This window comes from Sinocyclocheilus anshuiensis, unplaced genomic scaffold, assembly GCF_001515605.1.
Source record: "Sinocyclocheilus anshuiensis isolate Anshui unplaced genomic scaffold, SAMN03320099.WGS_v1.1 scaffold472, whole genome shotgun sequence".
NCBI lineage: Eukaryota > Metazoa > Chordata > Actinopteri > Cypriniformes > Cyprinidae > Sinocyclocheilus > Sinocyclocheilus anshuiensis.
In genome coordinates, this window is record NW_015557102.1 from 432,265 (window position 1) to 446,235 (window position 13,971).

Sequence of the window (13,971 nt, forward strand, 5' to 3'; positions counted from 1 at the left end):
GTTATGCCCGGTTCAGACTACACGATTTTAGCCCGATTTTGCCCCGATTTGCTTGACGTAGGGTGTCGTGGGGATTCGTAACGACAATGGGCGTCGGGACTCAAGATTCCATCGTTTCAACTCGTGTAGTGTGTCATAGTGGATGACAACCGATTCCGCGTCTCCGATGCTTCACGATATCACAACAGAAAGACTAGCATGTTGTCCGACGAGTTCTGTCACATTGGTGACGTTGACCAACAGCAGCACAGAATCTCTTTCATACACAGGTTTCAAATATGGCAAAACGAAAGAGTGATGATGGTGCTGCTAGGTGGAATTATGAGATAGAGGAAAGGTTCGTGGAGCTGTGGCAACAGTACTCCTGCCTGTATGATGTGTCATCGAGGGACTACCACGACAGAACAAAGAAAGAAAAATGCTGGCGAACTATAGCGGAAGCGCTTCAGCAATGTTTACACTCTTGTTTTCGGAAGTCATCACGCCATCGTTAAAGACAGCACGCGATGAATGGTCGGGAAGCAACGTGTAGTCTGACATGTTTCTTGTCCACGCCACAACAAGATTTTAGGAGTCAAAATCGTGTAATCTGACACAGTGACCGACAAAAATATCGTATAGTCTGAACCCAGCATTAAATGTAAAATGTGTAATTCTTTTGGACATACAGAGTTATACACTACTGGTCAAAAGTTTGGAATAATTCAGTTTTTTAATGTAGCTGAAAGAAGTCGCTCATGATGACCAAGGCTGCATTTATTTGATTAGAGGAGAAACAGTTTGATTGTGGAATATTATCACAATGTAAAATAACTGTTTTTAATATATTTTAAAATGTAATTTATTCCTGTGAAGCAAAGCCTCATTACTCCAGTCTTCAGTGTCATATGATCCCTCAGAAATCATTCTATATGTATATATACAATTTCTTATTAATATAAATTATATATTTTTTTACCCATTAGATTTTTATGGAAAACATGATAACACTACCATCCAAAAGTTTAAGAATAAGATTTAAAAAAACGAAAGAAAGAAAATAATACTTTTATTCAGCAAGGATGAAGTTGAAGAAATTGATCAAAAGGGACAGTAAAGACTTTTATAATATTACAAAAGATTTATATTTCAAATAAATGCTATTCATTGTACTTTTACATTCATCAAAGATTCCTGAAAAAAAAAACGTATAATGGTTTCAATAAAAATATTAAACAGCAAAAACTGTTATTATTTTTAACATTGATAATAACAAGAACCATTATTAATTGAGCACCAACCATAAATCATAATACTTGAGCAGTTAATCAGCATATTAGAATGATTTCTGAAGGATCATGTGACACTGAAGACTGGAGTAATGATGCTGAAAATTTAGCTTTGCATAAACAACATTTTGAAATATATTAAAATAGAAAACAGTTATTTCAATTTGTAATAATATTTCTCAATATTACTGCATTTTTGATCAAATGTAGGCGTCTCATCTCATTTCTTTCAAAACATGAAACATGAATCTTCATTTTTTCACATTTTTGAGCGGTAGTGTATGCCAAGTTCAAATATATTTATTTGTTGGCTTATTCTGCCAAAACAGTGTAAACACTACATCTCTTTGGCAGAAAACATTGATTGGTTGAGCGTCCCGACAGCTCAACCAATGATCTGTCATGACTTGTTTGGGAAGGGACTGTTTAACTAACACATGGCCAACAGAGGGGTTGTTCAGGAAACCTGTTTGAAATCTATAATTGCTTTGTCATTTTATTTTCTAATACTAGTGGCACAGAAATTACAACACGTTTAAATTGCATGCCTAATTTTATGTGTTTGTTCATTAGTATTTTACAAATGGGGCTAACCTCTGAAATTAGGACATGGTGCTGATTGATATGCATCTAGTACCAGTATCACTAAATCGCCTGGGACAAATATTTTGTCAGTCTGTAAAAGAAATATTGGACAAGTATAGCACTTTTGCAAATAAAACATTTCATGAAAAGAAGTTGATTGAAGTAGATTATGATAAAATTAAATGATTATATACTGTTCATGCAGAAGACAAACAGCATTTGGACACTTTCAGGTTGTCTAACATTTGTATAGCATGATATTTCATAAAAATGGCATCATTTGTTTGTATATGGTTCTTAGATTGACATTTTATCTATACAGTGAAACTGATATTTGTCCTCATTTGTAAGTCGCTTTGGATAAAAGCGTCTGCTAAATGACTAAATGTAAATGTAAATGATATACTTAGACCGGCGTATATGTGTCAATGTGTATATGCTGCTGATATTTATTTTTAAAAATCTGTATGTTTTTCAGGTATGGAAATCACTGGAGAAAAAGATGTTGACTTGGCGGCAAAAGTTCAAGAGCTGCTGGAGTTCTTGAATGAAAAACAGCACGAGCTGGAAGTGAGCGCAGAACACACACACAAACGTCTGGAGCAGTGCCTTCAGCTACGACACCTGCAGGCCGAGGTCAAACAGGTGTGTGTTTAAAATCAGTTGCTACATCTCAGCTCATGGTCACATTTAGGGACCCCTAAGTTACACTCATCAACATGTTGTGAGGAACGCCTGACTTTTGGATTCAGGAAAAAAGCTTGTGCTCTGCTTCCATCCAAGATTCTGACTGATGCCATTAGCCTTGAGTACAAGTGCCCAGCTAATTGCTTTTATCTTTGACACTTTGAGCACACACACACACACACTGTCACTCATATCCAGAGCAGTGCGTGGGTGCAGACTGCAGCCCTGCATTTCAGAAAAATGAATCACTCAGTTCACTTGCACTATTTCATAGACGCCACTGCTTTCTTATTGGCAGTGCCGTCACCTCGGGACTTCTCAGCTTCATCTTAGTTCTTTAATTATTTGTATTGTATCTTGTTTCTATATGTAGTTTCTTGTACATGAGTTTGTTTAGAAAATTAATGTAAATGTAGGCAGGGTGTTACATAACGTGGGAGGGGGAATCCCTTTAGCTCAGCTTTAATGTTTCTGCATCCTTAATGCCCAGTTTACGGATTCTTAGGATGTGGAACGAAATGTTGAACAGTTTTACCTGCCATTAGTTTTGAAAATGCCAACATTTTCACTTTAATATGAAGCAGAGATGATTACTAGAATGTTTATTAAACAACTGCATTATTTCATCTTATTTAATGACCCAGAACATGAATAAATATTTATTGTAAATTAGGGAAAACTGGCAGTAGTTAATATGCTTATATATTGGACAAACTACTGTTCAAATGTTTGGGGTTGGAAATAATTTTTTATGGTTTTGAGACATGTCTCTTATGCTCACCAAGGCTGCATTTATTTGATCAAAAATACAATAAAAACAATAATATTGTGAACTATTATGCAAGCTGTTTTAATATATTTTAAATAGTGCTTTCAAACGATTAATCGCGATTAATCGTGTCCAAAATAAACGTTTTTGTTTACATTTACGTGTTTATTTATTATGTATATATAAATACACACATTCAGTATATATTTTGAAAATATTTACATGTGTATATACATTTATATATTTATATTGTATATTATATATAAATATATTTAATATTTAAACAGCCTATTTTTCTTAAATATATACATGCATGTGTTTGTATTTATATATACATAATAAATATACACAGTAAACACTCAAATAGTATGTAAACAAAAACTTTTATTTTGGATGCGATTAATCGCAATTAATCATTTGACAGCACTAATTTTAAAATGTAATTTATTTCTGTGATGGCAAAGCTGAATTCTCAGAAGCTTTAAACAATGATTCTAATATGCCGATGTACATAATATTTTTATAAAAACATTATTGTAATTTTTGTCAACAGTGTCAGTGATGAGAATTCAATAGATGGAGCTGAAAATCAGTTTGGAACCATCATACAGTCTAAATTTATAGTTGAATGCTAGATTTGGAATTATTAATTATTTGACATGGCACATTATTTCTGTAACTGACAGTGTTGAGACATTGAGTTACACCAAGGAAAACTCACATTTCTCAAATTTTGTCCGAAAATGGAAAAAGCAGGAGGCTGCACCAAAACATAAATGAATACCTCTGAATGTTGACAGATTAATCCAAAATAATTAATTGACTTTCATTTTTCACCTCTGTAGCCTGTTTTGTCACATGCCGCTGTGTGTGTGCATTTGTATGTGTTGATCTGTGCAGGTGCTGTGTTGGATCCGTAACGGTGAATCCATGCTCACGGCGAGCACAACGAATGCAGGTTCCCTATCTGAGGCGGAACAACTTCAGAGAGAGCATGAACAATTTCAGCTTGCCATCGAGGTACACACATACACACATTTTCCTTAATAGGTTCTGCAGGAGGCAGCTTCATAAGGCTGCATTATGCTGTAATATGAAGATTAATATTAAATATTAAACCTTGTTTACACCATTATCTGCAATTAGGAAATTATTTTTGGCTTATATCAAACAGATCATTTATTTAACCCTGTGGAGGGGGGAGGGGGGTAATAAACACATTTTGTGGAATGTTAGAGAAACATCATCCGTTTTGTTGTTAGCTGTCATAAACAGAAGGTAAATTGGTCTATAGGTTATAAAGCCTCTCTTTATTATATTCATCAAAGAGATGGAATACAAAACAGCTGAGTTGATTTTAAAAAACAAAACAATTACTCAGCACATTTATGAGCAGTAAGAAGCACATTAGCCTGAAATGAGGACTGAGTTTTAATTCAGCAAATTGCTGCGTATAATTCTCGACTAACGACAGCCTCTCTAAATCAAAGGAAGTCAGCGCTGAGTATCTGCCCAAATCTCCCTTCCGCCAAATATATGTTTTAATCATTTACAGCAGCGGTTCTCTAACTTTTCAGGCCAAGTACCACTTTTCATCAAATCAGACCATCCAAGTACGCCAAAACAAATGTGTGAATCAGGCCGCTAGTTTTATTCATCCAGCATGTGCTCTTGTGAAAGCATCAGGCTGTGCTTCACCACTGATTGTTTTGGCCTTGAACGGCAGGACGTCTAACTGATCGTATCTTAATTGCTCCTTTAAGGAGCCCCTCCATGACCTTACCCGCCTCTCATGTGGTCCTTGTGTACTGGCAGTTAACAAACTTAATTTTAGCACACCTTAAGAATTAAAACGAGCCACTTTTCTCTGCTGTCCAGTCTCTTCTCCATGCCGACTCCCTGCAGCGCACCCACCAGAGTGCCCTGCAGCTCCAGCAGACTGATATAATTCAGAATTCATTGTTCCATCAATGATGACAATCTGTCCTGGCCCAGATGCAGCAAAACAGGCTCAAACCATGATACTACCACCACCATGTTTCACAGATGGGAAAAGGTTCTTATAATGGAATGCAGTGTTTTCCTTTCTCCAAACATAGCGCTTCTCATTTAAACCAAAATATTCTATTTTTGTCTCATCCATCCATTCAACCTTTCTCCAGTAGCCCTCTGGCTTGTCCACATGATCTTTAACAAACTTCAGACAGGCAGCAATGTTCTTTTTGAAAAGCAGTGGCTTTATCCTTGCAACTCTGCCATGCACACCATGGTTGTTCAGTGTTCTCTTGATGGTGGACTCAACATTAACATTAGCCAATGTGAGAAAGGCCTTTAGTTGCTTAGAAGTTACCCTGGGGTCCTTTGCAACCTCATGGACTATTACAGGTCTTGCTTTTGGAGTGATCTTTGTTGGTCGACCGCTCCTGGGGAGGGTAACAATGGTCTTGAATTTCCTCCATTTGTACACAATCTGTCTGACTGTGGATTTGAGTCCAAACTCTTTAGAGATCGTTTTTTGTAACGTTTTCCAGCCTGATGAGCAACAACAACTCTTTTTCTGAGGTTCTCAGAGATCTCCTTTGTTCGTGCCATGATTCACTTCCACAAACATGTTTGTTGTTATCTGTCATAAACAGAAGGTAAATTGGTCTATAGGTTATAAAGTTCCCTTTATTATATTCATCAAAGAGATGGAATACAAAACAGCTGAGTTGATTTAAAAAAAATAATAAATTACTCAGCAAATTTATGAGCAGTAAGAAGCACATAAGCCCGAAATGAGGACTGAGTTTTAATTCAGCAAATTGCTGCGTATAATTCTCGACTAACGACAGCATCTCTAAATGCTGTCTAAATCAAAGGAAGTGAATGCTGAGTATCGGCCAAAATCTCCCTTCTGCCAAATATATGTTTTAATCATCTACGGCAGCGGTTCTCTAACTTTTCAGGCCAAGTACCACTTTTCATCAAATCAGACCATCCAAGTACTTTCTCATATTTGTGACTCCAAAACAAATGTGTGAATCAGGCCACTAGTTTTATTCATCCAGCATATGCTCTTGTGAAAGCATCAGGCTGTGCTTCACCGCTGATTGTTTTGGCCTTGAACGGCAGGACGTCTAACTGATCATGTTTTAATTGCTCCTCTAAGGAGCCCCTCCGTGACCTTACCCGCCTCTCATGTGGTCCTTGTGTACTGGCAGTTAACAAACTTAATTTTAGCACACCTTAAGAATTAAAACGAGCCACTTTTCTCTGCTGTCCAGTCTCTTCTCCATGCCGACTCCCTGCAGCGCACCCACCAGAGTGCCCTGCAGCTCCAGCAGAGGGCGGAGTTGATGTTGCAGGCGGGTCACTATGACCCAGACGCTGTCCGGGCCTGCGCTGAGACCGTGGCCCTGCACTGGCAGACCCTCATGCTGAAGATGGAGGACAAATTAAAGCTGGTTAATGCCTCTGTGGCCTTCTACAAAACATCTGAACAGGTGAGTTGTAATAGACTATGTGATGGTTACTGTCACTGCCCACAAATACTAGTGGCTGTGATTGTGGTTGAGAATGTGAAATGATGACAGAGTTGCGAATTTGATTTATAGCAGTAGTTCTAAACCACTTGGACATATGCATTTGCAGTTCATATTATGTTTTTTTTTTTTCAGTGCCTCACGCCATGAGCACTGCATTTTTAAGATGCCCTGTTTTTAAGTAGTTCATTTTTTTAAAAGGGGGGTTTCAAGACCCTTTTGCAGTGTACATAGAGTTCTGTCATGACAACTTTCGGAGGGATTGTCATGGTAAGGTACATGACAATGTTCATGTATTTGGTCTTAGCGGAATAGATCTGCTACGCTGCTGCTGCTGCTGTGGCAGAGCAAGTACCAAGACTTGCAACTGCCAATACATCCACAACATGCTGCTGTGAGCATGTAAGAAATACTACTGCTGCACATATAACATAAATAACCCCCATAGCATACATGATCACCCTGTAGCAGATCTATACAAGTGGAGCTGGGGAAGGTGAAGGGTTTCTGAAGTGTGCTGCAACTGTTATCATAAGCATTAGCCAAATATTTGAATGTTGAGCAGCGAGCTCATTGGCTACTGATACAGGAGAGAACCAATCAGCTGTGCCATGTGATATTGATGTCTTTATGTCATATTGAGTTAGATCTATTGGAATGCGCCATCTAGAGTTTCATGCCAGAACTTTGTATTTCACCTTTCAGTCACATTATATAACCATAACTTTGAGTAAAATTTTAAGTGCAAGAAAAGCTGAATATTTTATACACTACCGTTCAAAAGTTTAAGGTTAGTAAGATTTTTTAAAAATGTTTTAGAAAGAAGTCTCTTATGCTCACCAAGGCTGCATTAATTTGATCAAAAATACAGTAAGAACAGTAATATATTGGTACAATTTAATAAGCTAATTTGGTGCTGAAGTAGCATTTCTTCTTATTATCAATGTTAAAAATGGTTATGCTGCTTAATATTTTTGTGGAAACTGTGATATATTTTTTTCCAGGATTCTGATGAATAGGAAGTTCAAAAGAACAGCATTTATTTGAAATATATTTTTGGTAAAAATCTGAAACTTTCTACTGTCAATTTTGATCAATGTAATGCATCCTTGCTAAATGAAAGTATTAATTTTTTAATTTTTAATTTTTTTAAAATCTAATTATGGGACAGTAACCAAGCCTTCTTGTCCCTTAACAGAAATGTTAGCTCCCCCTAGTGTCAGTTCCAGAATCTACCGAAAATGCACTCTGTTATCAGATATTTTTGTAATGAATTCTGGAATAAATATTGTTTCAATTTTTTTTGATCTAATGGCAGAAATTTTATACATGTCCTTTTACTGTCATTACATTGTATATCTATTATATGTTGCCAGTGTATCTGTGACCATTGTAAACAGTACAGAGACTTAAGCTTTGTGATGCTGCTGTGTGTGTAACGTACTGTACGTCTGTCGCAGGTATGTAATGTATTGGAGAGTTTGGAACTGGAGTACAGGAGAGAGGAGGACTGGTGCGGGGGTAATGATAAATTGGGCTCAACGGCAGAGACTGACCACGTCAGCCCTCTCATCAACAAACACCTGGAGCAGAAAGAAGCCTTTCTCAAGGTACACCTTGCTCTCACACACACATACATAAACACACACACAGACTCAAACACCTGCAACAGCTCTCTCACCAATTTGTCCTTTTTATATTAAAAAAAAAAATGCATCTACAGCAAAACAAAAAAAACTGCCATATGTGACCACATATGTGTCAGAATAAATGGGTCATCACATAGAAAAAAATCCTTTTGAAATAAAGAAACCTTTAACAAAATTATTAGTGTGTCTATCAATGTCACTGACCATCTTACATCAGCACTCCTAAAACTCCAGCTGCTATCAATATGGTCAATGATGATTTCACTGTACAGTTGTTTAGATGCACTGATTCTACAAAATGTTTAATTTCTCTGGTTCCAGGCATGTACTTTAGCACGTCGTAATGCGGAGGTCTTTCTTAAATACATCCATCGAAACAATGTGAGCATGCCTGGGGTCGCTACCCACAATCGAGCCACTGAGTCCCAAGTCAAAGGTCAGTTCAGGACTGCTTAAAGCCATTATACCTGCAAAATATACAGTCTTTCTGTATGTGATTGTGCCTGAATGTTTTGTAATTGTTTATTGATCTTGTCTTGTTTCTCCTTATGTATAGCCATTCTGAGTGAGCTGCTACAGAGGGAAAATCGTGTTCTTCATTTCTGGACTATGAAAAAAAGACGTTTAGATCAATGCCAACAGTACGTTCTGTTTGAACGACATGCCAAACAGGTGAGTGAGAGAGCGTTATGCAAGCACAGTTTTTGAAGGATTCGATAATGATGGTGGTTTGGTTTGGTTTTGCCTTCCCTTGTGAAAATGAGCTACACTTTAGAATACATTTAAAAAAAGAACTTATTACAGAAATAATATACTTTAAAAGAACATACTTAAGTGTGAACTGAATGTTATGTTTTCTGACACGTAACTGCATGTTAATTGCAATTAAATTAAAATTTATTATAGTTTAAATTAAAAACAAAAGTTATTTTTTGACCCTCTTATTAGGACTTAATTATATCTTTATATGTAATTACTTCTATTGTTTTTTAAAAAGGGTAAAGTGTACTGCTAAATGTATTGAGAAACATTTATGGTAAACTAAAATATTTATTGTCATTTCTATTGAAACTTTTATGTCATGTATTTAAATATATTGGTAATTACACATTTGTAATGATGACATTGCAATTTATTACAAAATTGTAAAATGATTATTATGTGCTTTAGTATGTTAGTCAAATAAATGTACTTCTTTAAAGTACTTCATAATGATTTAAAATGTACTTTAATGTAAAACTTTTAATTTGACTTCACAAATTGCACTTTTTCATGTGTAGAAACATTGTCAGGAAAGTGTACTCTTTAAGTGCAGTTGAGTTGCCTTTTATTTAATGCAAATATACTTGTAAGATTTGAAATACACTAAAACTGCACATTCAGTATAATTAAGTGCACTTATTTTTTTCAACCCAGCAACCTTTTATATTTAACCAATTAGTCAGCTATTTGTGCAGTAGAAAATATCCAATAATGAGATTGTAAATAAACACATGAAATGGTTTTTACATTTTTAAAACTGTTCTCTCTACACAGGCCATAGACTGGTTACAGGAGACAGGAGAATATTTTCTATCCACACACACATCACTTGGTGATACCAGTGAAAAAACTCAGGAACTACTAAAAGAGTATGAAGATTTCCGTGTATCCGCAAAGGTAACAACCTCAGTCATTGAGGGCAGTTATTAAAAATTTTGTCATCATATATTCACTGTCATGTTGTCTTAAAGTGCCCCTATTATGGGTTATGAAAGGTTCATATTTTGGTTTTGGGAGTCCCCAACAACAGGTTGACATGCATGCAAGGTCAAAAAAACACTTTAATTGTCTTATAATTTGCATTTATTTTTACCTTACATGCTCAACGACTCCCAAACGATTCGCTCAAGGATTAATTTTTCCAAACCCCTCCTTTGCGTGACGCTAATCTGCGGTGATTGGTCCGATTGGTCTCATTTTCATTTCATCATGCCTGTAATGCCTGATAAAGCAGTGTTTAGTGCTGCTTTGTGTACAACCATTACCGGGGAAGCCGCTATTTTACTGCTCCAGAAGCAGCATCTAGTGGCAAAGAATGAATTTGCATTATCATTCAGACCAACACGAAAAGACCAACAAGTGGGCGGTTAATATGCTAATGTTTCATGTTGATGTCAACATGAAACGGCTTGGGATTCGTTTTTAAAAACGACTTGTTTCAGTGATTCAGAGTCGACTCTTTCTTTTGAGAGACAATAACTTTATACATGGTGCACTTTCAGATTTAAAACTTTGCAGGATGTTTTCATTCACTTAGAGCTGTGTTACACACTGCATGAAAGGTAATTTTCAAAAATCCATAATAGGGGCACTTTAAACCTTCATGCTTTTGTGGAACATGCAAGCAGAATTATTATGAAGAATATCCTGGTCAAAACTTCAGAAATGACCGTAATTACCGTAAACATACCTAAACAACCAAAAGCCTTTTAAGCCTTCATCTAGAGTGAAAAAGTATAGGTCTCAAAAGTGACCTGTCTATCAGTAAGCTTTGTACAAATTTAGACAAACGAATCTATTCACTTACATATATTTATGTATATAAAGTGAACATGCATTTGTCTAAACCTGTATTATATGACCTGATGTTGTTCTCTTCTTCTAGCAAACACAGGAGAAGGTGAAGCTGTTGATCCAGCTGGCTGGTAGTCTGGTTGAGAAAGGGCATGTCCATACAACCGAGCTCAAGAGGTGGGTTTCTACGGTGGACAGAAGGTACCGAGACTTCTCTATGCAGATGGGTCAGTACCGCTGCAGCTTGGACCGAGCGCTAGGAGTGTGTTCTGAGGTGAGCGGCTGAGAAAAGCCATCCCTTTTTAGGAAATACATCCTACATTTATTCTTCATTTCATGCATTATTTAATATATTTATGAATCTTTTATATTTATAAATAGAGCCCGACCGATATATCGTTTTGCCGATATTATCATTATATGGCGAATATGCTGCCGATATGATATATTTTTTTTTACAGAACATATAAAGCAGATTAAAATTTTTCCTTTCTCTTTGGAGTGTTACAAGCTCTTGGTGCATAAAGAAGATCTGTAAAGTTGCAAAGACCAAATTCTCAAATCCAAAGAGATATTCTTTATAAAAGTTAAGAGTCAACCACACCTACCTAAAACGGCTTGTTCTAACACGCCCCCACATGTCTACGTCACGATGTGGGAAGATTTGCATAACGCCGCCCAAATGTTCACGCAAAGAAAGAAGGCGTAACTTTTATTCTCGCTGTAGTATTGTTGCTGCCGCCATGTCGTGAAGGCGCTGTGTGTTTCGTTATGAAAGCGAAACTACTTTGTTTGGCCTTCCAAAAGTAATATAGCCTACACATAAAGAATATCGGCCGATATATCGATATCGGTGTTTTTTTACTCCCTTATATCGGTATCAGCATCGGGCCCCAAAAAAAAACATATCAGTCGGGCTCTAAAATACTGTATATAAAGGTTTATATCCTGAGGAATCAAACCTTTTGCTTAAACACACACTGAAATTTTTAGTATTTCCTCTGACTTCTCCAATAGGACAATAAAGATCTAGAGCTGGACATTATCCCAGCCAGCTTGACCCACACTGACCCAGAGGTCAACCTCAACGATCCCGACCATGAGGTTAATGAGGAAAAGAAGAAATCTGCCAGAAAAAAAGAGTGAGTGATGAAATTAACTTCATGACTATGAGAGATTTTAAATATGACTCAGAATCCTCATAATGTGTGCCAGCTTCCTGTGCGCAGGTTAAGCCGATAGTCCCAAACTAAATCACAGCATCAATAGCTTCGTCTTCACACGAAATCCTTTTTAATCTAAATCATTTCCTGAGGAATTAGCTTTGTGTTATGAAGTGCTGTCTCAGGCGTTCTTTGCATTTCAATGTCTGTAATTTGCTGGGCTTTCAGTGGGGCGTTTTGGTCTCTGTAGGTATATTATGGCTGAGCTGCTCCAGACAGAAAGAGCTTATGTACGAGACCTACAGGAGTGTTTGGAGGTGAGAGTGTTTCCTCTGTCAAAGAGAAGCTTTAGAGATTTTCTTACTGATCTCAGACAGTCATGGCTTTTGATTGCAAGATTCATCCAAGGTTGCATAGTTGCATACTGTACTTTGCCTGAAATGCTGTCAATGTTCATGCTGATATACTCAAAATGCTCAAATATTAGTCATTAGCAGCAACAACAGCCTCATATTTTCTTCAGAAAGTGTTCAAATCTAGTTATGTTTTGCCATTGTTTGTTTTTGCAGCATTTTTCTGAAAGAGCTGGAAAACTATGAGCAGCTTCCAGAAGATGTGGGCCATTGTTTTGTCACATGGGTGAGATACAGATGAATCATCGTCTTTTTCCTCAAATGTTTCTTTGTTTGGAGAACATTGTGATTTCAGTATGGACTAGTCACCATCATTTTACTCCGTATGAATATTTAAAATCCTGTGTGTGCTCAGAGGCTGTAAAATAGGAAATTTGCCCACGCTGTATTTTCTTAATCATTATTTAAAACTTGAAAGGTCCAAAATATAAATTCAGCTGTGAAGTATTAATGTTTAAGCAGTAGCTTCTGGTACTCTGGTTCTCTGGTGAGGTTACCTACATGATAAATAGTGAATGTGTTTATTTTTTCCATGTACTGAAGGCTGATAAATTCCATATGTACGTCACCTACTGCAAAAACAAACCTGACTCCAGTCAGCTCATCCAGGGCCAGGCCGGAAGATTCTTTGATGTGAGTCGGCTCTCTTTTTCTCTCAGTTCGTTTTGGAGGTTTGTGTGGCATGGGGTTGAGACGATAGGGATGACTCAATAAGCGGACAGGGGGCGCCAGATAGCTGCTGTCATCCACCCATGGGCGTCGCTAGGCCATTTTTGGGGGGCTATAGCCCCCCTAAAATGACTACTCAGCCCCCCTAAAATTTTGCTATTAGTTCCATAAACTGTACACGAATTCGTGATCGCCTCAGTCCCCTTTAAATTTCATATGAAAACGGCGGCAGACTCTTTCAGTGAGTTCTTTATCAATCCGCAGACCGCGGCGGCGAAGAGCGAGAAACAGAGGACAAGGTGTGTGTTTATCTAGATTGTTATAATATCTGCATCTGTGCAGTTCTTTGTCATAAATACAGTTTACAAAATATCATGGGGGAGCAATCGGTTCCCTAAAATGAAAATCCTGGAATCGCCCCTGCATCCACCCTTACTACTCCGTTCCAAATTAATTAATCCAATTTATATAATTAGTCAGAATTAATCTGAGAATGTTCTGAGTTTTTAAAAATGTGAATACACTGATGTAAAAGACAGATAACCCAGGGTGGTAAATAGTTCTTTTTTGGGGGATTTAAAGGTCCCCTGAAATGCTTAGAAACACACAGCTTTACTCTATGTGTTGACGTAATTTTAACTGAAACAGGAAGACAGGGTGGGACATATCAAGCAGCCCCGCCCCTTTT

At 37.1% G+C, this 13,971-nt stretch overlaps 1 protein-coding gene across 1 annotated transcript in view; it reads left to right on the forward strand.

Moving 5' to 3' along the window:
• kalrnb (kalirin RhoGEF kinase b) overlaps positions 1–13,971 on the forward strand; it is an 83,620-nt gene that overhangs the window by 37,481 nt on the left and 32,168 nt on the right. Inside the window, 12 exon segments of the mRNA XM_016472520.1 lie at positions 2,332–2,498; positions 4,210–4,329; positions 6,576–6,794; positions 8,294–8,443; positions 8,804–8,918; positions 9,039–9,154; positions 10,019–10,141; positions 11,130–11,312; positions 12,056–12,180; positions 12,452–12,577; positions 12,708–12,840; positions 13,158–13,247. Coding sequence (XP_016328006.1) covers positions 2,332–2,498; positions 4,210–4,329; positions 6,576–6,794; positions 8,294–8,443; positions 8,804–8,918; positions 9,039–9,154; positions 10,019–10,141; positions 11,130–11,312; positions 12,056–12,180; positions 12,452–12,577; positions 12,708–12,840; positions 13,158–13,247 — 1,667 coding nt within the window.